The sequence below is a fragment of the Rhamphochromis longiceps genome, linkage group LG18 (genome assembly GCF_057381845.1).
Source record: "Rhamphochromis longiceps isolate RC_006_pf linkage group LG18, R_longiceps_female_GT1.1, whole genome shotgun sequence".
NCBI classification, from domain to species: Eukaryota; Metazoa; Chordata; class Actinopteri; order Cichliformes; family Cichlidae; genus Rhamphochromis; species Rhamphochromis longiceps.
In genome coordinates, this window is record NC_140574.1 from 18887896 (window position 1) to 18915034 (window position 27139).

A 27139-nucleotide genomic window follows, 5' to 3' on the forward strand; every position below is an offset into this window, starting at 1 on the left:
GCCGTTAGCACATGATTCTCCTTATGGGGATCTGATATGTTTAATATGCTGCTGAGAATATAGCCCAGAAGAAGCGTATAGTATAGCTTTTATTTTGGAAAGAGCCATTTCTCTGTAATAAACTCTCTTTTCCAAAGATGAGTGATTCCTCAATCAGATACAGGGCTCGCAAAATCGCTAGCCCGACGTCCCGGGGCTAGCGATTTTTCCAGTTGGGCTACCAAAATCTATCTCTGCCCTGCCCGTCGGCCTATCGTAGGAAGGAAAAATATATGTCAATTAGGGCTGCCACGATTTGTCGACTAGTCACGATTACGTCAACTATCAAAATCGTCGACGACTGATTTAATAGTCGACGCGTCGTTTGAAGCTTTGTAAGATCCCAAAAGACGCAGGAATAAGTAGCAGGATTTAAGAGTGCAATAACGGACTGAAACAGAAGATGGCAGCACTGCATGTACAAGGATGCCAGCTGCCGTTAAACCCCGAAGAAGAAGAAGAAGAAGCAGCTGTGTCCCAGAATTCATAGCGCGGCCCAGCTCAGTTTCCAACAATGGCGGTAGCTAGTTAGTTTTAATATTACTCTTATTATTCTTTCTGGGTCACAAAATAAACGTTTAACATATTTTCAGCCGAGAATGTAGCTGTGTAAACCTCAAATATCGGCTCAGTTTATCAGGACACCACATATTTTCAAAAGCGCTCCGACGTTTTCGGAGACGTCTGTTACCCACTAGCTCGATAGCTAGCCGGGGGCTAGGTCACTAGCACGGTGAGAACACCGGACTCCCGGCAAATTGTTTTCAAACCCACCGCCGTCTTTCGCTACTCAGGTTAAATATATATGAGTCACTTAGATAAATTAAAAATGTTGTTGTTTGGCTTTTTTTTTTTTTTTTTTTTTAGTATTTTATTTGTTCCTGAGTAAATCGGTTTGTCTGAGATTAAAGTTATAGTTTTTACACAGCTGAATAAACGTCAAGCAGACAGCTGATTATCAGAAGTGTGAGATGCTGGAGAATATACTCCGTTGTCCTGTTATATTTTAGATAGCAAGGAGTTTATTAAACTTCACCGAAACAATCTGCAAATTTCATTAAAATTGAATAAACTATCATCTTGTCTTTATTTTTAGTTAGCACAGACCTTAAAAGCTTAAAGCTGTAAGCTAATGATAGTTATATAAGAGCATATGCTGCTGGTGCAATAAGCTGTAGTTTTACGTCCAGTGGATGATGATCTGATTAGTCGACTAATCGCATAAATAATCGGTGACTAGTCGACTATCAAAATAATCGTTTGTGGCAGCCCTAATGTCAATGCTTTTGCATTCTTTCGGAAATGTAGCTGGGTAATTATGTCATTGACATCGGTGAGCCACTGTCAATATGTGACATATTGAAATCGCGTTTGAATTTGCGCTTGTTTTTTGCTTCCACTTTGCAATCGCGTGAACTGTGTATAGAGAGCGACAGCACTGATCTGTGAGTGATGATAATTTGTGCACAAATTCCTCTGACATCGTCTTATTAATCGTTAGCTTACTATGCAAACATGACAAGTGAAATCTCCCGCAGCTTAAACATGTGAGAGGTTGATCGCGCAGAGAATCGCTGAGCTTATGTGAGTCGGTGTGTAAAAGCAGCAGGATTTATATTTGACTACGATGACCTGGATGACTGAGAACCTTCACAGACAGATATATATTTCAGTTCTGCTGAGCCAAATAAGACAGGTCAGGGTGAAGAAGTGATAGCCAAAGAAAAGCTTACCACAAAACGGAAAAGTTATGACAAATCAGACTATAAGGCAAAAAGAAAGTGCAGCTTTATGGTTTCATGGACAAAAGAATTTCTGTGGCTGCAATATGACGAGCTAAATAACCAGGGCTGCACATAAGTGGTCCGCAGGTGCGCATTCGCTGTCAAAATAAAAAACACGCACAAGGGTTAGGGTTAAATTTAAAAACTGTACTTTTGAGTTAAAATATATATTTATAATTTTAATAAATGACAAATTAAAAAGGCATGAACATTTTTTTTGTATCGAAAAAATATCGAACCGTGACACCAAAGTATCGAACCGAACCGAACCGTGAATTTTGTGTATCGTTGCACCCCTAATATATATATATATATATATATATATGTATAAACTTAATATCCATTTCCAAAATTAAAAAAAGAACAAAAAATAGAATCAAGAAGTAAATCTATAAAATAAATTCCTCCATGATAGATATACTCCACAAGGTTAGCGTGATATAGAAATGTAACAATATATTCAAATTCTGTATATACAAGCAAACAGTGATGGACGCTATCACGGACGGCAGACCTGCAGGTAGGTTGGAAATGCCTCCTCCAGTTTTGTCTTCTTCTTTCGATATCGTTTCTTTATTTTTTCTGGAACTTCCGGTCCGGGGGGCGTCTCATCAACAGGAGTTTCCGGCAGTGCCTCTGGCCAGCCTGTAATAAACAGAAAAAGTATAGCCACTCTCTTCTAGTTCTACAGTTATCTCTTATTTTGAAAGACAGATTCACATACAATTCTGGTGCACAAACCTTCATCTTTTCCAATGAGATTCTCCGACACAGAGCCAGAAGAATCTTTTCTGCAGAGGGATCGTTTAGCCTTGCCCGGACCTTGGCCTGGACGGCTTCTTTGACGGACCATGAACCCACCGATACCTTTTAAGAAGTTATAAGAAATATATTTATAATACATATAAACATTTTATTTGCAGTTATAAAGGTTACTTAATTTTCAATATTTTAAATATAGACTGTCCATTGTATTCAGCTTTCGGCAGAGAGGCCGTGAGATGGCAGTGCTTCGCTACAGCGTCGGCCATGTACTGCACCATTTTACGCTTCAGAGGAGCTGTCTCCTTCAATCAGGTGCCCTACCCGGCCGGTACGGTTTCCTCTTCCTCTTCTTGCCGCCGTCAGCCCCCTTGGAGTCATCTTCTGCTGGCTCTCGCTCCAGGCTTGAGTCAGACTTTGCCTCACAATCTAGGAGCTCCGCCTCTGTGAGAGAGAGACAGAGCACCCAGTGATGGTGAGTGACAGCCTTGCAGCAGAAAACATCCCAGCCAGGCCCCTCAGAACAATGCCAGGGTAAATTCTTTGTGAACTCCACTTAGTGGCAGAATATTAGCCAGATTGAAATTAAGTTCACCAGTCCCATTAATCAGGACGGCAATTTCCAGTGAGGCCCCACCTTCTCTTTTTGTAATCTCATTCCTAAAACATTTTATTAACTCTGAGTAAGAGGGAGAATTTCAATACATGTAAGTAAATATCACGCTAATTCTTTTACTATTAACTCAGGGGAAATCTATGCTTTTTGGCTAAATTTTAGTTTGGCGTCCAGTCACACCCTGCTTTGAATATTCATCTTTTATCCATCTACAGTTCCCTATACCTTTACTCATTAATCACATCTAGCTAGCTCTCGGCTCATGTTATAGCAGCCTTCACATCAAAATACAATATGTCATGTTGCTAGGCAACATGGCATGCAGCGATTGTAATTTTACACTGGGGTTAAAATGATACCTTTGGCTTTTCTAGGAATTACTGCTAATATTTTTTTTCTTTTATCCTACACAACCAAAAATATACAAAACACCAGCCGGCTGCTACATATTTACATATGTAAGTACATATGTAAGTAGATAAATACAGAAAATGTGATAACAGGGTTAAAACCTTGGATAATCATCTGAAAATAAAGACGCTTCTGTGAAGACATGTACCTCTGTTGTCCTCCATGTCTTCATCACGAGAGAGCTCTGAGAGGGGGTCGACTGGAGCCTGAAGCACTGCCACGCTGTTCTGGTTAATGATCTTCAACTTAAGTTTTGGTTTGGGCTTCCTCCGCCGTGACGCTGTAGCAGATAAGCTCTGGAGTTGGCAAAGTCCTGACTCTGTCAAACAAACACCATCCTGGGTGTAGGTCCTTGACAGATCTGAAACGACCAAAAAATGTTTGTGTGTAGTCAATAAACTGAGGTTGTGCAAGAAAACAAACAAACAAACAAAAGAACCCAAATTGATCGTTTGTTTTCTGTTGTTCTTTTGTGACCTTACCAATTTCTTTAGCCTTTGTGACAATCTGTGTTACTGGTAGTGGCTCAGTGGTGTCTCTGATCTTGGTCACAACTGTAGGAACACAACATAGCCGCCATTAAAACAAACAAATGTCACAATTAGGGTGCGTTGATTTCCTCTTTTTGTTGAAACAACAAAATATGTTTAGCAAAGTTATGGTGCTCCCACCTTTAGTGGTCTTGAAAGTTCGGCACATTGTACAGTCAAAGCTGCTGTCTGCAGCTTTTTCTATGTCTTCCTCTGAGTGGAGACTTTGACATGACGCATGAAACCATCTGCGTACACAAAAAAAAAAACGTCTTGATAAGAACCAGTTATTTTAGGAAAATTGGTAGAGAATGATCCTCTAGAGCTGATAGGTTCGTAGAAAAACTACACACCTGTCACACTGGCGGCACTGCACGATGATTGTGCCTTCGCTGTAGTCCACCAAGCAAATTGGGCATGTTGAAAGGCTGGCACAGGGAGCACACAGGGTATAATTATTCTGCCACTCACACCTTAGGCCTGGGGTGGTGGCACCGCACTGCGTACAGGACACACACCTGCAGGAGACAGGAAGGACAGAGGTCATTTAACCCAGGTTACTTGAAAAGGGATAACACAGTTGTATCTGTGCTGCAAAATCCCTTCTCCTCCCTACACTGTCTTCATGATGCTAATATGAAAATATTTTCTTTGTTTCCATCGCAGTCCATAAACACTTGTTGTTTCTTTGTGTATCTGATAACGTACACCATTTTTAAACAGACGTAAGCAAGTAAGCATTACAAGGCAAACAGGAAAAGGTAAAACATGGTAAATTGCCTGCGCTGCTTGTAACAATAAACATGTTCAGTCATTTTCAGTAATTACTAGAGATGGCACGATACCACTTTTTTTATGTCCGATACCGTTATCATAAATTTGGATATCTGCCGATACCGATATGAATCCGATATAGTGTTTTTTAATCAACAAAACAGTTTTTTTTTTTAAATGTCTTGCTGCATTTTGTATAAGTTCATACTCAAGTTTAAAACAACAACTACACTAAAGCTATTCTGTTATACCTGTATGCAAAAAAAAATATTTCATAGTTCAGCAATACTGATCAATCTAATAAACTTAAACCTACACCATCCTCCCTATTCTGGTATTTTAAAGAGTACTTAGCGTAAATATTAAGCAACCTAACTAATAGGGTTCCAACTCCCAGCAACAACAAAAATAAATAAATAAAAAATAGGGAACCACCCCTCACGCTCCACCTCATGATGCTTAATCGACGTAATCAACCTTAATTTGATGCAGTGTGAAAAAAAATGCACAGAAATCAATTATTTTTCAAGAAATATTAAATAGATTCAACATCTTTCTTCAACAAAATTGCAGACTGCACAGATGGTACCTTCCCAAAGGAAAAAGTACTAGGGCAGGGATAGCTCAGTAGGTAGAGTGGTGGCCCCATGATCGGAAGGTCGGGGGTTCGACTCCACTGAACGGCTACCCTGAGGTACCCCTGAGCAAGGTACCGTCCCTACACACTGCTCCCCGGGCGCTGCCCTGGTGGCTGCCCACTGCTTCACTGGGTGAATGGGTTAAATGCAGAGGAACTATTTCCCTATGGGGACTAACACGCACACTTTACTTTACAAATAGCTTACTAGGGTATATTAGACTTAATAGTTACTATATACAGTAATTGACTTCTATTCATTTTACATCAAATTAAAACTTTGGGTGTCAGATAATTATTTATTAAAAGCTAGACATTTTAAATGAGAATAAGAAAGAAAAGTATGTCTTTGTGCCCCCTCTTCCCTGTTAATGCCCTATCGGCCCCCCTGGCTAAACTTTGCTAGATCCGCCCCTGCACAGTTACCAGCCATCAACTACGTAGAAAAAGATCCTCGAGTAGAAAGTAATATTAAATAAATTCTAACAACAGCTTATCAAGCTTAAACGTGCTGCTGTTGTTTATCCGCTGGTTTCCTCTTTCTGGTGCAAAGTGGGCCAAAAGCAAACTAGAGACACGGACTCGCAACAGAAAAGCCGATCAGCTGATCATTAAGCAGTTTCATGATTGAAGTAGCAGCAAGAAGAGGCAGTCACTTGTTAAGCTTAACGCAGGAATGCTTTACAAACATTCAGAGATGGACTTACACACTTGCTTTACTTCTCTCGGGGATAACTTTGTCGGAGATGAAATGCCGGGTTGGTAGCAAAGCTCCAAATGCTATCCAGACCACCGACAGGTCCCGCATGCCACAGCCGCTCTATCACGTGATGCATACTGCTCCGACGTGCTAACGTTCTGAGGCGAGTTACGGCGTGTCGCAAGTTTTGTGAGGTGCTTTTGTGATATTTAATGGATCGGATTACATTTTTTATTTTTCTCCGATATCCGATCCAGTAATTTAGGTCAGTATCGGACCGATACCGATACGTAATATCGGATCGGTCCATCTCTAGTAATTACCACATTAAAGTTTAGTTTTAATTTAAATTACTGCCTGTCTGAAGCAAATTTTGGTGTAATGATCATAAAGCTACTCACCATTTGCACTTCCAGCTGTCCTTGGGAACATTTTGCAGTGGAGGGTCCAGGCAGTATGTGTGGTAGCTAATGTCACAGTCGTCACATAGCAGCAAGCGGCCAGGATCTGTGGCCTGACCACAGGCCTCACATACGGTACACTCCAGACAGCGCCAGCCTTTGCTTAGCACCACCTTGGTGATCTACGGGGAAATGACAAGGGGACAGTTTCATGTAGTTCAGTTTGCCAAATGCCATTTCTAATGTACAAACTCAATAGCGACATACTATACCTTAATGCCGACACAGAATGGATGGTAGCACTGGCCACACTGAGCACAGGCCAGAAGACGGCCCTCTGCACCAAGACCAAAACTCCCACACACCACGCACATGTCCTGAAAAGGAAGAAAGACACTGACTTTCCCAACTTCCCAAAGCAAGGTTTAGAAAAACCCCTAACACACTACCGCTTAAAACAAAACAAATGAAATCAAATAAAATCCGCAGCTGCTTAATTTCATTTTTTGCAGAATAGGAATTCCTGCCTATTGTCAAACTTTTTGTCAAGTCTGCTTGTCACATACAAAGGTATTTATATTTTTAAAAAAACGCTTTTGTAAGAGACTGGCATGTTGATGTGCTGGTCCTTGCAGAGCTACATGTTGTAGCTGTCTACTGTCACCAGGGGGCAGCGTCAAAATATGTGGAACAACCCATAATTTGGGCTGTTCTTGTTATTGTTTGTGCAGTTGTCATTCCTTTAGCTTAGCTACTGAAGTGCAGAACAAAGATGTGACAATATACATATGCAATAACATACTTTTCTAAAGTGAAATGAAACTCAATTTAAAAAAAGAAAGAAAACTGCCTACTGCAGCCATTTTGGGGTGGGGTGGTTCAGAAGGTAGAAAAAGTCATCTGCTAATTGGAAGGTGGGCGGGTTGATCCCTGGCTGCTCCAGTCTGCATGTCAAATATCCTTGGGTAAGATACTGGACCCCAAGTTGCTCTGCAATGTGTTCACTGGGCTATGAATGAGTGTGAATGTTAGCTAGAATGCACTTAAATGTAGAAAAAAGTGCTTGTGTGAATGGGTGAATGAGAAATGTTGTATAAAGTGCTTTGAGTGTAAAGTAGAAAAGTGCTATATAAATACCAGGCCATTTACCATTTTCTAAGCTTGTCCTTCACACTTAATCATATTTATTTTTCCACACCTCTCTCTTTTGTCAGAGGACTGCAAGCACGAATGACAGTACTGATTGCATTAAGCGTAAATAACTGCGCTGATAAGCAGTGGTCTTCTTAAAATTCTCTAAAAATTAATGTACTACAATACAAACCCTAGTTTCTGCTTACTTCAAAGTCTTGATTAATATTTTGCAGAGACTGTCAGCAATCACTCATATTTTACAGAGAAAAACAGCACACAGATATGATTTGGGGTAGAGAAAGTAAGAAATAATCAAATTTCAGTGTGATCCTGTGTTATATAATTGACTGTGTTTCCTGCAGGCAGTATCTCCACAGGAATTAATGATCTCCAGTGGGAGAAATCTTTTTAAGCACAGACTGAATTGCAACCCATGAATTTTTGCACGTTGAAGGTCTGAAATTCAAAATGAACCATGTCTGAACACTTATGTGTAAACATAGAGAAAAAACACACCTGTTTTAGTGTAAAACTATCATTGCTGGAAAATATGACCACTGTGTTATGCATTGCATTCTCCTCTTCCTCCTTGACTGGGTATGGGTTTTCTATTGTGGTGACCTGCATATAAGGAGAAAAACCCCCCACAAAATAAACAAAGTGTGACAAACAAAGATAACGCTGCTTGGAATATTTCATTAGGGTCTATAGCTGAAGGGAAAACTAACACCAATTTTAATGTAGTGCAATATCTCAAACGGAAACAGCACATACCCCAGGGTTGATGCTGGGACTCACTCCATTTTTCCCTCTGGCCCTGCCACGTCCTGCTCTACCTGACAGACCAGCCCCTCTTGGCCGCCTCCTCCCGGGAAAGCCTGAGCCTCGCCCCTGTAGATAAAGAGACCAAAAATATAAGCTCTGATAATGACTACATCACATTTTACAAACTAAAGCAGGCAGACAAAAGTGCCAAAGTTGGTTTTATGCTTGCATACGCAATTGATCAGTAGCCAGAGATTTAAAGGTTTCTTTTGTCCTCTGATATATTATTTGAATCTTTTTTTTTTTACTGCCCAGAGAGGTAATGATTTTCTTTGTTTATATGGATGCAAGCTACTACTGAAAGTACAGCCCGCACGATGAGTAATTTACCTATTGCAGTCTGTTAGTAATACTTGGCTTTAATGTGTTTTTTAAAAGAACTGTCAGCTTGTTTTAAGGGTCAAAACTACATTTCAGAAATATGTAACATTTGATCATCACGTCAGTGTTTGATATGATGGGAAAAAAAATCAACCTGGTTCTTGACATTCTGATAATTCATGGAAATGACTGTTATTTCAGAGGTACACTTCAATTTTTGCCAGACAACCAGCATGGGAGAAAGTGAAAGAGGCCTCTGAACTGCTGTTACAGCAATACAGTGTTCCACTCTGCCTTTTGCACCTTTCTGACAGCAGGTCTCTAGCTAATCACGAATGACTGACTTATGTTTAACTGAACTTCTCAGTCCCTGCCCTTAAAAGCCCACAGTTGGCCCTGATCCCAAACTCAGGTCTCGCCTATTCAATATTCCTCCTAATAGGCGCACTGTATGATGGTATTTAACCTGAGTTACACCCCCTACCATAGAGTACAAATTAACCCTTACCCAGTACTGCTAAGAGTAATGGCTGTCACCATGGCAACAAACTGGCTTAGACTTCTCACAGAGTCTAAATCTGAGAGGAAAAATGTACTTTAATAAATACAGCTACATGAATGGGTTTAAGTACAACACAGAGAACACATTAGTGCATTGTGGACAAAGAGGAAATGGAACACTCAATGCAAGGATCAGCCAATTATCTGAGCTAATATTCAGCTTTTCGTTCCTCCTCTCTCCCAGACTGTCTATATAGTTATTATTTTTTACCATTTTATTTTATTATCTTGATCTAAAAATGTGTTACTTTGGCTCTCATGTAACTTTGATGTATCTGTAGTGACCGCTTTGTGGTCTCAATGCCCTGCCCACAGCTCCCGTTTGGTTAAATGTAACACTTACAGCTACTGTGCAACAAGGCAGGTGCAATGCACCTGGATTCTCATGAGACCATGATCACAATCACAAAAGAATCCATCTTGACTAGCTTTAGCTTTGTGGCTATAGCTGAAGTTGTTTTCCACCAAGTCTTTACCGTTCAAACTGTTGCCCTTTCTCTCTTTGTATAATCTGTGAACCTCCGTACTGATATGATTAAAATGGCGATAAAAACTGATACAATTGTACACTTGTGCCTGTAACCCAGCCATGGTGGCAGCAACAGAATGCTTTAGGTTACAAAAATCGAGAGGTGCACAACCAGCCAAAGTGACACCAAAATGGCCGCAAGCGTCGGCGGTTGTGACGTCAAGGGAGCAAGCGGTGAGCATAAAAGTGCCATTAGGCATAACATAAGAGACTTGTTTTTATTGATAGCCTGCGAGGTTTTCTTTGGTATTCTTTACAAAGATGGCAAAATGAAAGTCTAACCACCTAGCCAATAAATGCACATGTATCCTCAGTGCAATTGGTAGCTCTTATTCTGCTCTCTAGCATTGGTGAGCTCAGCATAGCAGCACCCTTTAGCTTACACCGGATTGCCAAGACAGGACCTTCACTATTAGCTGTAGCAGCTTCCTTGGGAAGAAGCTACAATACAAGGTCCTCCACAATAGTAGCTTGGTCATTGAGCCAGTGGAAATTGGTTAACAGAAACTAAACACCAACATGAGAGCGAGAGGTTTGTCTACAAGTAAGTAAGTAAGACAGCCGATGGCTCTGGAGGGTGGAAAAAAACACCTAAATAAACTGGCGAATAAATGTAAAATACGTTACTGACCCAACTGGGTAAAATCTCTACGTGGGAGCTTTTGAAACTCCTCCCTGCGGCTGGTTTTTCTTCTTTGCCAAGCACTGTGCCCTACAGTATGTTGCCCTGATGGTTTGAAGTTAGCTTTTGGATTGATGTTGATAAACAGATGGGTTCATAGAGTATTTTTTAGAGGAAAAAACCAAAAACAAACACTTGCTAGATTGCTCTGTTTAAGGTCTGAAATTAACACCAAGAACCAAATGTAGGTAGATTTTCCAAAAACGGTAAAATAATACCTCCAGTCACATAATTAAAAAAACTAAAACAAAAAGAACATGCTAAATGTGTCAAACCTTGCTATGTTATGGGGCCCAATGCCCTATAACATTTTTTTTTTAACTGTTTTGAGGTTTCCCCCTCTCTCTCTCTCTCTCTCTCTCTCTCACACACACACACACACACACACACACACACACACACACACACACACACACACACACACACACTTTCCACACCTGTATTCTGCAAAGGTCCGCTCCTACTGCATTTCTGATTCTGACATTTATGTCTAACCCTAACCATCAAACTATAATTATCTCTGGGGCATAAGTGGAGCCCTGTTAAATACCGCATATTGCTACAAAGACTGTACTCCCATGATCTATTAATTACAACAAGAATGTCCAGTTTTCCAGTTACATTAAACATGTGTCATTAATAGCTTTAGTGGTACAATACACTGAAAATAACAAAAAATACAACCTATTTGTATTACAATAGCATAAATAAGAGGATTTAACAGTTACGCATTGTTGTTATTACTCTAAACTGTTTTAGCCACTGTCTTTATTCTGCAAATGCATATCCATTTCAAATGTTGTTTGTCTTCAGCTTTGAATCCATCTGCATTTGTTTTTTTGTTTTTTCCTCCTTCACTCAGGATTATGCCGCTGCTGGCAAACAAAAAACCTTGAGTAATGCATTACCTTCACTTTCACCTGCTTAACGGCTTTTTGCTGTGTTGCGACTATCTACCTGAACAAGGTTCAGAACACAGAAAGCAAACAATAGAAGAAATACAGAAGCAATGTAACCAGAGAAAACAAACCAGTAGACACAGCTCCTTTTGTGACCTTAAATTCTTGCGGTGCACCTCTAGTTGGCCTTTTCTGTATTCTCATCGTAAAATGTATTTTCTGTTCTTAAATTCACTGCAGCAATTGAGCCCTTCCAAAATTAACCAGCAAAATAGCATTATAGTCTGCTAACAGTACCAGCATTTAGAAAATGTTGAGTTCTCTTTCATAGCATTCGTTTCGTGTCTCACTATGGGAACGCCTCCTGCGTGACCTCATCAGAAGCTCAAATACCATTACGCCAGCCCTTACAGGCTGGCTAGGTGACGCCCATGTCAGGAGGGGCCAGTGCCTCCCTATATAATAGGCTGACATAGCGTCAGATGTCATTCAAAAACCTCTTCTCGCTTCTCACAGAAGCCTGTAGACAACTGTGCTATTGGGTGCTAAAGCTAAACTGTCCACAGATTCGAGTGAACAACTCGGTCGCCGGGTGCTTTGTTCCCAGCTTTCAGTTGTCCACTAGCATACAAGCAGTAGCAATACTGTTCTGTGGCTAGTGCGGGTGCCAAGTAGCAATACTTTCACCCAGGGAAGTAGCAATACTTTCCGAAAGCGAAGTAGCAACACTTTGCTAATAAAGGTACCCCTAGCTTCACCATCAGGTAGCAATACCCTTCGACGCTAGCGGTTTTACACATTAGGTAGCAATACCTGTAGAAAAGTAGCAACACTTTTCACCCCACGCTAGCGAGGAATAGCAATATTCTCCGCACTCAGTGTCAGTCTCGCTAACGTGCGCAACCCTCTAGCTAACCATGGCTACGACGGCCAACGAAGTTGCAAAACTTTGTCCTTGCGGCAAGAAGATTTCTGCCTGGGATACACACCCCGTGTGTGCGGCATGCCTGGGCTTATCTCACGCTCAGGCTGCCCTGACACCTGCACACGACTGTATCCACTGCGCGGCTGTCCCACGCAAACTACTCCGCCGCAGGCTAGCTCGCCGGGCTAACCTGTCGGGCGGCGACCCTTTGCTGTGTGAGGCTGCTGCGGCGCAAGGAGAAACTGAGATGCCCGATGATTTGGCCGCAACGCCAGGGCCGAGCTGGGCAGAGGCAGACCCTCAGCCCATCGCGACCGCTTTCCCGTCGCTGGAGGCACACGGAGATCGTGTGTTTTTCCGCGATGCTGAAGTCACCTGGGGAGGAGATGCTAACGAGGAGGACGATTCCACCTCCTTGGCTAGCATCAGCTGGGCTGCAAAGCCCTCGGCTACCGGCGAGGTTGAAAAACCGACACCACCGTCTCCCCTGGATCTCGACATGCAGGACATGTGCAAGCGCGCAGCCGCTAGGCTCAACATCCCGTGGCCCGCCATACAAACAGAGGTTGTAAAGTCTCGTTTTGACGGTAAGAAATTGCCGAAGGCGAAAAAGACGGGGAAGCATGTGTTGCCTGTTTTTCCTGAGCTACTCGATGAGATAGCGGTGACGTGGAAAGCAAAACCTTACAGCGAGAAACACCCCATCAAGGGGAGCTCCCTGCTGGATTGTGAGGGGATGGAGTCTATCGGCCTCCGCCGGATGCCACAAGTGGAGCCGTTGGTGGCGAGCCATCTTCACCCGAAGACGTCTCTGTCCTCATCGGCCCCATCTCTCCCCTCCAAAACAGACCGCTTCCTGTCTAGCCTTACAGATAAGTGCTACAAGGCAGCGGCTCTGTCAGTAAGAGCCCACAACGCCTCTTCTATGCTAATGGCTTACCAAGCTGAGCTAGAAGAGGACATGACAGCTAACACAGATACCACAGTGTGGGATGAAATCTGCGTTATAACTGACCACGTCCTCCGCCTCCACAAGGTAGCCATACAGGCTACTGGGAGAGCCATGGGCCTCATGGTTCTTCAGGAGCGAGCACGCTGGCTCGGGCTCACCAACCTGACGACTAAGGAAAAAGAGGGACTCCTCGACACCCCTGTCGTCCCTCACGGTCTCTTCGGTGCGGCTGTTACATCCATGCAGAAGAGATGTGAGGAGAAAAAGAGAGATGATGAGGCTCTGAAACTCTGCCTGCCGAGGAGGGCCCAGCACGCCACCCCAGCAGCGCCGCGCCAGTCATTCGCGCAGGCAGCGTCTCGCCCGGTCCCCGCTTTCAGGATTCCCAAAGTGCCTAAGACGCAGGCAGCCCCCCAGGCTGCCGGGGCCACTAAGAATCCATGGACTCGGAAGCAGTCTCCCCAGGCCAGACCTCAAGCGGCCCCTCCTCCTCCCCCCGCTGCCGCGATCGTGAGGAGGAAGAAGCGGCCGGCCTGACAGCCTCTCCTCTAGGCGGGAGCGAACCCAGTTTCCCCCCTTCATGGGCCGCCCTGCCGCCTCCCAGCTCCGTTCCAGAGCAAGTTCAACGGGACATGTTCCACACGAGCACTTCTCTCATGCATTCTGTATTAAAAAAGCCCCGACACGCGCATCCAGGCAATTTGCCGAGGGCGCTGTCGAGTGTTGCAAAACACATGAGAAAATCAAACATGCTGAAAAACGGAGCACCGTCTGCCATAACGCAGCCCGTGGAGACTCGCGTTTCCACGGCTGTGATGATGCAGATGAGCCCGTCACCTCGCTCGCCTGTGACAGAGGTGACGGGACGCCGAAATGGCGTGTGTTTCGCGCTGCGACCACAAGGGGGCGCCAAAATGCCATATTCGGTGGAGTGGCCAGTGAGCGCTCTGTCTCTCCACATGAAGAGCTGGGCCACCTGCACTCAGTCAGCATGGGTGCTGAGGACATTGAAAAAGGGCTACAGGCTGCAATTCAGTGTCGCTCCACCACAATTCAAAGAAATTGTTTACTCTCGTGCTCCGGGCGAGTCTGCCAGTTTTCTCCTGGAGGAAATTTCCACCTTGAGAGACAAAGGAGCTATAAGAGTTGTCCCTCCCGAGGAAATGCACAGCGGATTTTATTCAAGGTATTTCCTTGTGCCAAAGAAAAGGGGGAGGGGGATGAGAGCCATTCTGGATCTCCGTGCCCTGAACCGGCATTTGAGGACATACAAGTTCAGGATGTTGACGCACGCCTCGCTGCTACGGTTTGTACGAGCGGGCGACTGGTTCACATCAATCGACCTGAGGGATGCTTATTTCCACATCCCCATATATCCCCCACACCGAAAGTATCTGAGATTTGCTTTCCAGGGGATGGCATACGAGTTTGTAGTCCTGCCTTTTGGTCTCTCACTGAGCCCAAGGGTGTTTGTGAAATGCACCGAGGCAGCAGTGGCCCCGCTCAGGAAAAAGGGCATTCGGGTGGCCACGTACATCGACGATTGGCTGGTGGCAGCCCCAACCCGCCAGGGAGCGACTTGTCACACAAATGCTCTCATACACCATCTGGAGAGTTTGGGTTTCCAGATAAACGTGGAAAAGAGCACATTGGCGCCAACTCAATGCATTACTTTCATAGAGCTCAGCCTAGACTCCCTTCGGGTGAGGGCTTTTCTGTCCCCGGAGAGAACGGCGGCCATACAGTCATCCCTTGCACTGTTTCGCAGAGGAAGCACAGTGACCCTCAAACAGTGCCAGAGGCTGCTCGGTCTGATGGCTTCTTCTCTAGTGGCGATAACACTGGGACGCCTGCACATGAGAGGTTTTCAGCGCTGGGTGGGCTCGCGGGGACTGGACCCTCACCGAGACGGCCACCATCGCGTGAGAGTCTCTGCAGACTGTTCACTCGCTCTCCGCGAGTGGAAGAGGCCAGGTTTCTTGTCTCAGGGCGTTGCCATGGGGGCAGTTTCAGCCAGGAAGGTGATTTCCACAGATGCCTCTCTTTCCGGCTGGGGGGCCACCCACGAGGGCAGAACAGTGAATGGGGAATGGGGCCCTCACATGCGCTCCGCCCACATAAACTGTCTGGAACTGCTGGCGGTTCACCTGTCGCTAAAACACTTTCTCCCTTGGCTGAGAGGTCATCATGTTTTAGTGAGGTCGGACAATTCCACCGTTGTGGCCTACATCAACAGACAGGGGGGTCTGGGGTCCCCCAAGTTACACACGCTGGCACACAGACTGATAGTCTGGAGCAGTGCCCACCTGCTGTCACTGAGAGCAACTCACGTGCCGGGGATCTTGAACTTTGGAGCAGATCTTCTCTCCAGGGGCAACCCGCTGTATGGGGACTGGAAGCTTCACCCGGAGGTGGTGAAGCAGATCTGGCTGCGATTCGGTCAGGCGACCGTGGACGTTTATGCATCCAGGGAGAATGCTCAGTGTCCCCTGTTTTACTCGCTGCACGATCAGAGAGCTCCACTCGGGGTGGATGCTCTAGCTCACGAGTGGCCGAGAACCCTCCTCTATGCTTTTCCCCCAGTGGCCCTCATTTCTCCAACTCTGGCCAGAGTGAGGGAGAGAAGTCACTATATGATCCTGATAGCCCCGCACTGGCCAGGGAAACACTGGCTGGCGGAGATTTTTCAGCAGCTGTGCGGCCCTCCTTGGCCGTTACCACTACGCAGAGACCTCCTGTCTCAGGCACAGGGGGAGATATTCCACCCCCACCCAGAGAGGCTAGCTCTATGGGCTTGGGCCGTGAGTGGTTTAACCTGAACACGGTGGGGCTCCCTCATAGTGTTATCGACACTATTCAGTGTTCTAGAGCATCGTCTACTCGGACGCTATATGAGCACAAGTGGCGTGTGTTTGAAAGCTGGTGCTTAGAATCACAGGCCATCTCTTTTCAGTGCTCGGTGGCTGTGATTCTGTCATTTCTTCAGGCCCTGATTGATAAGGGTAAAGCCTTCTCCACCATCAAGGTGTATTTGGCAGCAATTTCAGCCTGCCATATTGGTTTTGAGGGAAAGACTGTTGGCCAGCATCCCTTAATATGCCGTTTCATGAAGGGTGCACGCCGTAAATTGCCTACGTCTAGGCCGTTGGCTCCATCGTGGGACCTTCCCACAGTATTGGCTGCGCTCTCCTGTTGCCCATTTGAACCCCTGGAACAGGTTGAGTTGAAATTTCTGTCCTTGAAGACGGCTCTTTTAATTGCTTTAGCTTCTGCTAAACGTGTGGGAGAGATCCACGCTCTCTCAGTACATCAGTCATGCATTCAGTTCTCCTCGGATAATACGAGGGTCTGTATGCGGCTCAACCCTGCCTTTGTCCCGAAGGTTGTCGGCGCATGTTCCCCTATAGAACTGCCGGCCTTTTGCCCACCGCCTTTCTCCTCAGAGGAGCAACAGCGGCTGCATACCTTGTGTCCAGTCCGTGCCCTGCGTATTTACATGGACCGAACCCAGAGTGTCAGACAAAGTGACCAGCTGTTCGTGTCCTGGGCTAAACCACATATGGGAAAGCCTGTGTCTAAACAGCGCCTCTCCCATTGGATAGTGGGAGCAATTGCCTTGGCCTATACTAGCGGGGGCCTTCAGCCCCCTGCTGGCTTACGTGCGCATTCCACTAGAGGTCTGGCAACCTCATGGGCTCTCTTTGGGGGAGTTTCTATTCAGGAGGTGTGTGCAGCCGCATGCTGGACCTCGCCTCATACATTTGCTAGGTTTTACAGGTTAGATGTGACAGCACCTAACCTAGCACATTCAGTCCTCAGTGCAGGTTCTTCCCGGGTGGGGGCCTCTCCCCTGTGAAGTGCTGTTGGGGACAGTTCGGCAATCCGGGAGTCAGTATTTCTCCCATAGTGAGACACGAAACGAATGCTATGAAAGAGAACTTAAGGTTATGTATATAACCCCGGTTCTCTGAGTAGCACGAGTGAGTGTCTCACCAGACCGCCCTCCTTGCTATGGAAGCGAGGAAGAGGTGGGCTTGTTTTGAATGACATCTGATGCTATGTCAGCCTATTATATAGGGAGGCACTGGCCCCTCCTGACATGGGCATCACCTAGCCAGCCTGTAAGGGCTGGCGTAATGGTATTTGAGCTTCTGATGAGGTCACGCAGGAGGCGTTCCCATAGTGAGACACTCACTCATGCTACTCAGAGAACCGTGGTTATATACATAACCTTAAGTTATTTGTATTACATTTTAAGTTTTACAAAATGTTGTGTGCCACATTGTTTATCCTGTGTGTTATTAATTGACATGTTCAGCTAAGATAATATGGGTCCCTGTACTACACAGCGCTTCTCGCAGTATCAAAAAAACATCATTGGGGATACAGTGCTGAGAGCTACAGTACTGTGCAAAAGTCTTCAGCCACTCCTGTTTCTTTACATTTAACAAGGAAAATGGCCATAACAGAGTCTGCATGTTTTTTAGATGACTATGGACACTTACTGGTAAAACAGTGAGTGTCCATAGCCATCTAAAAAATGACTCTCCTGACCTCCTCCAATCATACTGACAATGATCTGAACCAAAAATTAAAAAATTTGGTTTTAATCACCCCATCAGACCTATTGTAGCTTTACAGACTACACTTACAGACTGTTACAGGACTTTCAGTTCAGTCAGTTCTTATGTAACATGGACTATCTCCACCTCTTCTCCCAGTTTCCCTTCCTTATGAATGGTTTGACAGCCATCCTTCGACTGAGATCATTTCTGATGAGACTTGAGTGAACAACATATCGATCAACTGAAGGACGAGATGCATCTCTTCAGGTACTGTGCCAGGTGTTTGCTGATTCTCCCCCCCCCCCCTCCAATGTCTTAAGGATATGGCTTTCACATACTGTTCATGTACTGTAGAAACTTCCTTACCCTTGTCACTTTTCTTTTGTTCGCCACAAACCAGTTTCCTCAAATGTGTTTTTAAGGGCACACTGCATACAATGTGAGATATGCCAGGATTTTAGCTAAAAGCTCTTTATGAATAATTTTGTTGGTGCATAAATATGCCTGAAAAACTGTCATCTTTGACAAATACAATTTAACACTCAAGATACAATTTAAATTTATTCTTAGCTAAATTATCTGCTGTGGGCAAACAACACTGGTTCATCCCGTGAACCAGTCCCTTTTTAAAAAACCTGAATGATTCATAGGTCAGTGTTAAGTGGCTTAATAAACAAAAACATATGGAAATGGTCAGGTACAAGCACTAGACTGAAAATAAGTGAAAAAACAGCGAATGTCCAAAGAAAACTTTAAAAGAAGATCACAAAGGCTGATGAAAAATTGTTCATGATCACTTAAAAAAAAACAAAAAACAATAAAGTCTGGCAAAATATAAAGAAATGAAGAGGCTGCTTGAGATTTTTGAACTGCACATCATGAATTTCGGCTTGACACCAGAATAGCGGCATGTTAAAAAATAATTACATAAATAAATAAAAATAAAATCCTTTTTAGCACTATACCATACCCTTGATTACGCAACTCCAATCTGTAAAAGCACAAAATTATCTTGTTTGTACAGAGTAATATTTCACTTTCACCCTAAAAACGTCATTAGCTTAGTCATTGGTATGCGACTACCCCTCTCACTTTAAGATTACAGTAATTGTTGTTGTTGGCTTCAGTACACATTAGTGACATTCAGGAACACTCAGGGAGTGCGCGTCACTTTGGCAAACAGAGGGCTAACAGAGGGCAGCTGCTGCCCTGCCGTCTCTGGTGAGCCATGGTATTTACCACTCTGATGCTCCAGCCGGGACTGCCAGAGGACTGCCTGGTCTTTAGGACGTCCCAACCCTCTGGCTGGTCTGGTGACCAGGACAAGGGTGAGCTCACACTGCTATGGGGACTCCATGCACCCTAAGGTAAGGAGGGGTGGGTGAGAAAGTGAGAGAGGGAGAGAGGGAGGGAGGAGGGCGACAAAAATAAAAGAAAAAAAATGCAGCAACTTAAAAACCAAGCCAGCAAAGAAACAAAACATACAAAGAAAGATGTTAGAGAAATGTAGTGAGCTCCTACTGTAGCCATTTGGGAATCACTCAATACACACCCAAACTGTGCAGAGGTACAAGAGAGCATCTGATATGCCAGACTAGAAAGAGGATGAGTTATTAGGTTGCATTCTCTGTTAAAGCGAACCCTTTCATGCACATGAACTTAAGAAGTATCTTTGGAGAGCATCACTGTGTTAGTTGCTTTTCAAGCAGCAGAATTTGCCAGGAGTATCAAGGCACCATAAAGCAGGAAAGGAGGCCCTGTTACCTCTTGCCATGACAACCGAGTATGTTTGGCATGTTGACAAAACAGGGGCACTGCGTCAGTAACTCAGTAGACGAGTGTATCAGATAAAAACATGCTAAATAGAAAAGCAGCATTCAAGTTTTTTGGGAAGAGATTTCTCCTGGCCTTGTGTAACAAATTAGTTGGATTCATATGTTGATTTTAGAAATGGGATATATGTAGAAAGAAACGGTGCCAACTGAGTTAGTCTGTCCTCACTGGCATCATTCACAGTGTATTACAGTCATGAGTGTAATTTATTTTGCTGACAGTCAGCTTTCAGTTTACATTATAAACTCTAAACACTAATATTATAAGATTAAATTTTTTTTTTTTTATATAGCCACAAGTCACTCACTGTCACTGATGGTGTAATAATGATATAAATAGGATGTGATAATGGCAATGATCACTGCAATATGTGATTTGATGAATGCTCATCCTCAACAGGACTGATGTTTGTAACATGGACATTGGATGAACAGGGAGACTGATTGCTATGCCAAAGGTGGAAGATAGCGAGGACCATCAGGAAAATGTGATTTAGCGCTAAAATTGCATCTCCTACAGAAAATAAAACACACTCAACTCAGATTTACATAAACACTGTGACTAATCTTGTGGTGCACATTCATGTAAAGAGAGTGCAAAGAGTGGATAGAGCACCATTCACTGTGTTGTCCTAAAATTTCATTGAAAAACATATACTCAACCCCACAAGTTTCTTCAACTCTTTCAACCCAACATAATCTAATTTCATAAACCCACAGGACACCAACCCACATAGATTTAGGAGTGCACAAGATAGAAGCACCAGTTGTTCACCTACACTGATCTGGTTTATTAGTGGGACAGGGAACATCACAGAATCAGACAGACGGGGACAGAAAAATCAACAGTCGCTGTGACATGATGTTCAGGTTCCTACCTGTTTCACTCGTGGTCTCCCAGGAGAAAACTTCCTCTTGGTGATGGCTGGCTTTCCCATCCCAATTTTGGGGGTGAATGCTATGAGAGTGGTGGTGGGCATTACACTGCTGTGGTCACTCATTGATGTTAGAATCTGGGTCTGAGTTAGTTCTCTGGGAGATGTCCCTCGAGCCAGAGGGGAGGAGTTGGAAGGTGAAGAAACCATTTCAGCTAGCCTTTCCACAGTTGTTTTAAGGGGTTTCTCCTCTAAAGACAAACTGGGAAATGGCATACTTGGCTTTTCCGGTGTAGTGTCCATCTCTTCTGATGTAGAAGTGGAGGGCTTAACAGTCTCTGCCAGGTTTCTGTGAAAAATACCCTCTCTCCTATCACTGTTGAGTTCTTTTGGATTAGTTTCCAGGAAAGAACCCCTGACTACATCCATATTTGAAGGCTGGGGTAGTGCGACTACCATCGGTTGGTCCGTGAAGGGTACTGATGCAGTACCTGGTTCTTTGGTGGTTGAGATGATGGCCTTAAAATCCTTTGTGCTGGGGTTGACCATGCCCTTTTCAGGGCAGGCCTCAGTATTTGCTGGTTTGATTTGTATTGTGGTGTCCTGTGTCTGTAGTCCCTCCGTAGAGTGTTGCGCTGGAATAGCCTCCTGGCTCAGAGTCACTGAAGACGCATGACTCTCTGTAGATGCAAGCTGGGCTCTTACTGCTGGTTTTGTTTCTGAAGAAGGAATTAGGTTATTAATGACAAAGATTTAGATTTGGTAGAAAATGTACATCTTAAAAAAAATTGACACATTATTTTATCTTTGATAATAAACCATAAGCATTGTAGTTAACCAAAACTTTATAAAAACTATTAGATACAAATCAATATGAGTAAAGTGGTAAATAAATAAGTGGCCTGTACAAACCTGATTTAATTTCTGCTGGAATTTTGACAGAAGGTTCAGTAACCTGCCTCTCTACTATGTCTGCTCCCACAGAGATGTCTAAAAGACAGATTCAATATTAACAAGATTAGGTATAAAATATACATCACTTCATTAAAAGCAAGAATAAGACTCTAACTTTGTTCACAATATCTTCAAAGTGGTTAAAGAATAAAGAAAGCAGCCCATAAGCACAGATGGATTTGGAAACCCAGCAAGAAGACAGTTCTCTAAAAATTATGTTTCCATTAATTCTAAAAACACTCATCTCAAATCAGCTGGTAAAAACAAGCAGAACTAAACAATGATGTAGTTTCCTGAGACAATGACACCAATATCACTTTCTTTCACTCATGAAAGCACCGTGAGAAGTGTGTGAGAAGAGTTGATTTTGGGTAACAAGTGGTCGCAGTGCAAAAAACCACATGAGGTAAGCTTGTATCACAGACTTCATTTTGGTATTAATATAGTCTCTCCTGTTTTCTCTCATCACTTTGGTTTTGTAATGTGTACCCCCCTTTCTATTTGGTTTTATAGCAGAGACAGCAATGCGTTTGACTAGTCTGGTATGAATAGAACTAGTCATTGCTGGCTATCAGGAATCCAAACATCGAGCCAGTATTCTGCCAGACACCCTCTGACAGTACAGATAGCCTAGTCTTAAGGAGGCGCCCACCATTTCAATCCACAAGTTCCCATGTCATACTGATCCTGACACACACATGCACCTGCTACGCATCTCTGCCAGGGAAGGGAGTAACCATGACAACCAACATCCCAGGGTCTGTGTGCTCTGGGCTCATGACTGTGCAGCTTGCAGGTGCTCATCCGGTGCTGATGCCAGAGAGTCAATTAGAGAGATGGGCCTCCAACCATCTCCAGCCATCAGCTATTGACCAAGCTGAACACGCATTCACATTCATATTAACACCTTACTTCCTATATCTCCTACAGTGAATAAGGTGACGGTTTAGATAAACATGCAGCTCTGATTAATGCAGTGAAGGCCTAAAGTCAGGCCTCGCCTGCATTCACAGAATGGATCTAACAGCATCTGTCAGTTAAGTCACTGTAAGCCTGTTGTTAAACCCTGAGGGGTGGTGAATCCTGGCAGGTGATGAACAGCTCCAGTTAATGACTTTAATTGCATTACACGAGTGGGCAGCTGGCAGCATAGTCATCATCACATGTTTTTTAAAAAAAGGAAAAAGTGGGGAAAAAAAGAGCATAAATTAAGTACAGATTAGTTCTTTTTTTAAAGTGTCCTATTAATACCTAGTGAAAAATTATAACTGTTCAGTTCAGAGCCTTTAACCCCAAACACTATATTTTAAGTAAAAGGGGTATGACATGTTAAGAGAAGGGTAGGAATAATACTGTTTTGTGTTTACTGTTAACTTTAAAAAGTTAACAATTAAAAATGTATGCACAATATAACAAGTTCACTCCACATGTCTTTAAAAACCACAACCAGTAACTCACTGCCTCACCAGGTAAATCCAGTAATGAATAGGGATGGGTATCGAAAACCGGTTCTTGTTGAGAACCGGTTCCCACTGTTTCAATTCCTTGGAATCGTTTGCCACTTTTAAAAACGATTCCCTTATCGATTCCAGTCGCCCCGAATGACGTCATCACGTTGAGTAGCGTCTTTTACCCAGTAGGAAACACGGCGCCTGAGCGGCGCAAACGCTCAAAAGTTTGGTTACACTTTATGAGAAAGGATGACAACAGGGCAACGTGCAATACTTGCAAAGTAGAGATTTCATCAAAGGGAGGAAACACTACGAATATGCAAAAGCATTTGCTCAAAAAACACGCGATTGCTTTCAACGAATGTCGTGTTTTTGATCCGCTCCGGACTAGCGAAGCTCAACCCAGCAGCAGCGGTAGCGTTTCCACGTCCTCTCCCGTTAATACTGCAGGTAACTAATCAATTAGCATTGCATATTATGTTAGCGCGATTTACCTTATTACAAAACCTGCTATTACTGTGCGTTGCATTTAGATAACCATGATGAGAGAGACAGAGTCTGGCTGGCTCAGATGCTGGCAGTTCTCGCTGCAGTCTACCGGTAGCGTCTCCTTTCAGGCCAGGATAGACGAATGTCACCCAGCAGTGTCTAAGTTTGTGGTCAAAGGCTTGCACCCATTTGCCACAGCAGATGCCCCCGATTTCACTTTGGTAAGTGAATGTGTTTAATTGTAGGCAGGACATTACTGGATATTCTTGTGTAATTGCTACAGAATAATTTATGTTAAACTTTGTTATTGCTACAGGAGAATATTAATTTTATTATTTTACATATACATTTTTTTTCCTGGGGACCCTGTGACACCCCATTGAAGAGCCGTAGGCTGTGGATCTCTTAAGATCTCACTGTTGGGTTTGTAAGGCCATGTTACTCCTAAATTTCTATCTTGTTCAAAGAGAAGATATAAAACAAAGTTCTAAGCTAATCGACTTTAGTGTTCTCCTTTTTAAAAAAAAAGAATCGATAAGAGAATCGATAAGAGAATCGATAAGGAATCGAATCGTTAAACAGAATCGAAAATGGAATCGGAATCGTTAAAATCTTATCAATACCCATCCCTAGTAATGAAACAGTGAATAGCTACAGGAAAAGTAAAATGAGAGAACATTTATATGGTGAGCAGTGCGGCCAAGCTGTGTGAGTAATAATGAATGAATGAGCCAATATAGCTCAAAGGCAGGTTAGCAGTCAGGGGATCAGCGATATCACCATCATGCTACTGCAATCCATTCTCTCATCAGTGGAGTCTGCTGCTTAGACAAGAGTGGGCAGCAGAGCTGCCACTGGCAACCCCAGCTAACCATATATTTCACTGATATTGCACTCCAGTGCTGGCAAATCTCACAGGCACCAGAATTGAGATGCAGCTCTGAGCTTCATGCAAGCATTCCAACACTGTGCAACTTAAAGTGGCAATAAAGCTTGCACCATAATGCAATACAAACAATGGAACTACCAGGAAGAACAGTCAGATGCAGTTCAATTTTATTATTACATGAATGATGCTTCAGCTTCGGGATATCCGTAGAAAACTGGTGTGCACATCAAATCTTGAGTAGAAGTTTGAATTCAAGTTCAGTACTAAAACTCTTTGATGGTTATGCCTTGAAAACATCCATTCCACTTATCTAATCCTTGGTTGTGTAGGGGCTGGAACCAGTCCCAGTTGCCACAGGAAAGAGACAGAGTACACCCTGGACACATCACCAGTCATAGGGAGACAACCATTCACACACACATTCACACATATGGGGAATTTAGGATCACCATATAACTTAACCCCAATAACTGCATCTTCTGGACTGTGGGAGGAAGCCAGAGTAACCGTAGAGAACCCACGCAGACACGGAGAGAAAATCCAGACTCCAAAGACGGTGGACTTGAAACCAGGACCTGCTTGTTGTGAGGTAACAGTGCTAACCATGGCGCCAATGTGTTGACTTGAAAACAATATGTAATCAGTTGAAAATTTTCTTCTTACAGAGTTACAGTTACAACACAAAGTTCTTACGGAGGTACAGCTACAACACAAATGGTAAATGGAACGGTTCATATATAATGCTTTTCTACTCTGAGCACTCAAAGCGCTTTGCACAACTTGCCTCATTCACCTTTTCACACCCATACACACAAGCACTTCTTTCTATGTTCTAAGTGGTTTCTATGTAACATTCATATTTGGAACTTAAATCAACGGCCATATTTTGAATCCAGCATGGCTGAGACAGCTTGCTGTGCATCATTACATCATAACCTGCTTCTGAAAACCACAAGGTAAATGGGCTACGTTTTTTTCCCCCCAGTGAAGAATCACTAGCAAATTTTGCCAAGTTGATAAGTTAGGCTGTTACCTGCAAAGTTTATTTAAAGCTCAAGCAAAATCTGTCAACTTGGTGCCCGTCTCAAGTAGAAATGTTTTATGTTAAATTTTGATGCATGCTAGCAATATTTGGAAAAAAAATAGGTGCTCCTTGAAGTAAAGCAGATGATCAGTTCTTCATTAATAGTGACAGACCTTACATATAATCTTCCCCAGAGACAGTATGGGGAAACAAAGTACTTTACATTTTCAAAACACAGAATTACAAAGGCTATAGAGTTGCTTTAATCTGTTGCTGGTAGGACACCATCTGTTTATTTGGGAGTCCTCATAAAGGCCTCCAAATAAAAGAGGGAGTGCTTCTCTTTAGTGTTTGCCCAAACAACTCTTCAGTACTTTAATCTGCAACAACTGTGACTTTCAAAACTTTGTGCTGTAACATCAGTACTGATAAATTGATGTTTCATAGCCGAGACTTTCAACTGCTTCTGCGTGGATAGAGGCTGAGTCAATGAATCCTTAACTACAAAGACAAAGATGGTCTTTCATACTTAATCATATAACCTCAGTGTTTGCTATTTCATATAATCAAAAGAATAACTTTCCTTGTCCTTGCAATAACAAGATATGATTAACAAGGTGAGAAACAGCTTAGATTCTTATGAGGGATAAATTTGAGCACAGATGAAAATAAAAGATTTCAAGATATCAAAAGACAAGGTGAAAGGATCTTAGTGTAATCTGTGTATAATCTAATCTGGAACAAAGACCTACCAGGCTTTGTGTCTGATGTGGCCAGCTTCTCCTCCTGGACAGTAGCCTGTAGATGCTCTGGATCTGAGTGCAATGGAACAGCAAGTAATTCCGGTTTTGGGTCTTTGTGCATTTCAGGAGGCAGCTGATTGCCAAGTTCTAGGTCTGTGTGCTTTTGAGCCAGCTGTACGCCAGTCTCAGAGTTTGTGTGCATGGAGGCTGGCTGAGGGCTGAGCTCTGGGCCGGTGTCCATATCCTCTGGATGTAGCGCCTGCTCTGCAGCAGGAGACCTGCAGTTGGAACAAACATAGTCCTCTCTGGGGTGGATTTCTGCTTGGCCTGAGTTCTGACGCTCACACTCCAGGTGTAGCCATCTGAAAGGAGTGCAAAGGAATTTAAGAGAGTGTCTAATGGGGCAATCCTAAAATTTGAACTATCAGTATGCTATCCAAGTGTTTCACCATGTTACCATTAAACAGCAGTGTACACCATAGTAAATAAGGATTAAAAAGGAGCACTGCATGTGTGGTATTACAGTTAAACACAAGTCCCTTACCTTTTACAAGTGTGGCAGAATACTACGTCTTTATGGTGCTCAGGGTCCAAAATGCAGGCACACATAGGACAACACAGAGCAGGGTCCTGATTTTGGACACAGTTCTCACACAGCAGGCTGGTGTGGTGCCACTGGCCGCTGGTTCGCGTTCCACATTGGAGGCAAACTCTGCAGTTCTGAGGAGAAAATGAACATGAATAAATAAGTGTAGTATGAATTCAGTGCTTCTGCTACACTGATTAGACATTTCAACCATGGAGTGGGAACCAAGCATGAAACAAACAAACAAAT

At 43.6% G+C, this 27139-nt stretch overlaps 2 protein-coding genes across 9 annotated transcripts in view; one reads left to right on the forward strand and one right to left on the reverse strand.

Annotated features, from left to right (window-relative positions):
- Positions 1-27139, reverse strand: part of kmt2cb (lysine (K)-specific methyltransferase 2Cb) — a 97120-nt gene that overhangs the window by 30540 nt on the left and 39441 nt on the right. For 7 of the 8 annotated variants that reach the window (XM_085388537.1, XM_085388543.1, XM_085388542.1 and 4 more), the window contains 16 exons: positions 26849-27024; positions 26314-26666; positions 21667-21744; positions 20758-21473; positions 19287-19409; positions 8563-8679; positions 8305-8409; positions 6927-7031; positions 6655-6836; positions 4496-4660; positions 4284-4390; positions 4095-4166; positions 3761-3973; positions 2910-3029; positions 2565-2690; positions 2338-2468 (listed from right to left, as the gene is read on the reverse strand). In XM_085388537.1, the coding sequence (XP_085244663.1) occupies positions 2338-2468; positions 2565-2690; positions 2910-3029; positions 3761-3973; positions 4095-4166; positions 4284-4390; positions 4496-4660; positions 6655-6836; positions 6927-7031; positions 8305-8409; positions 8563-8679; positions 19287-19409; positions 20758-21473; positions 21667-21744; positions 26314-26666; positions 26849-27024 (2889 nt within the window). The remainder of the gene's footprint in view (positions 1-2337; positions 2469-2564; positions 2691-2909; positions 3030-3760; positions 3974-4094; positions 4167-4283; positions 4391-4495; positions 4661-6654; positions 6837-6926; positions 7032-8304; positions 8410-8562; positions 8680-19286; positions 19410-20757; positions 21474-21666; positions 21745-26313; positions 26667-26848; positions 27025-27139) is intronic. The other variant, XM_085388541.1, reaches the window with a different exon arrangement.
- LOC146648095 (uncharacterized) lies at positions 14232-16301 on the forward strand. The gene has a single exon (XM_085389940.1). It carries the CDS (start codon positions 14232-14234, stop codon positions 16299-16301), a length of 2070 nt encoding a protein of 689 aa, XP_085246066.1.

Excerpts from the sequence above, each read along its gene's own strand:
- LOC146648095 (XM_085389940.1), top strand. The coding sequence starts at position 14,232 with ATGCTGAAAAACGGAGCACCGTCTGCCATAACGCAGCCCGTGGAGACT.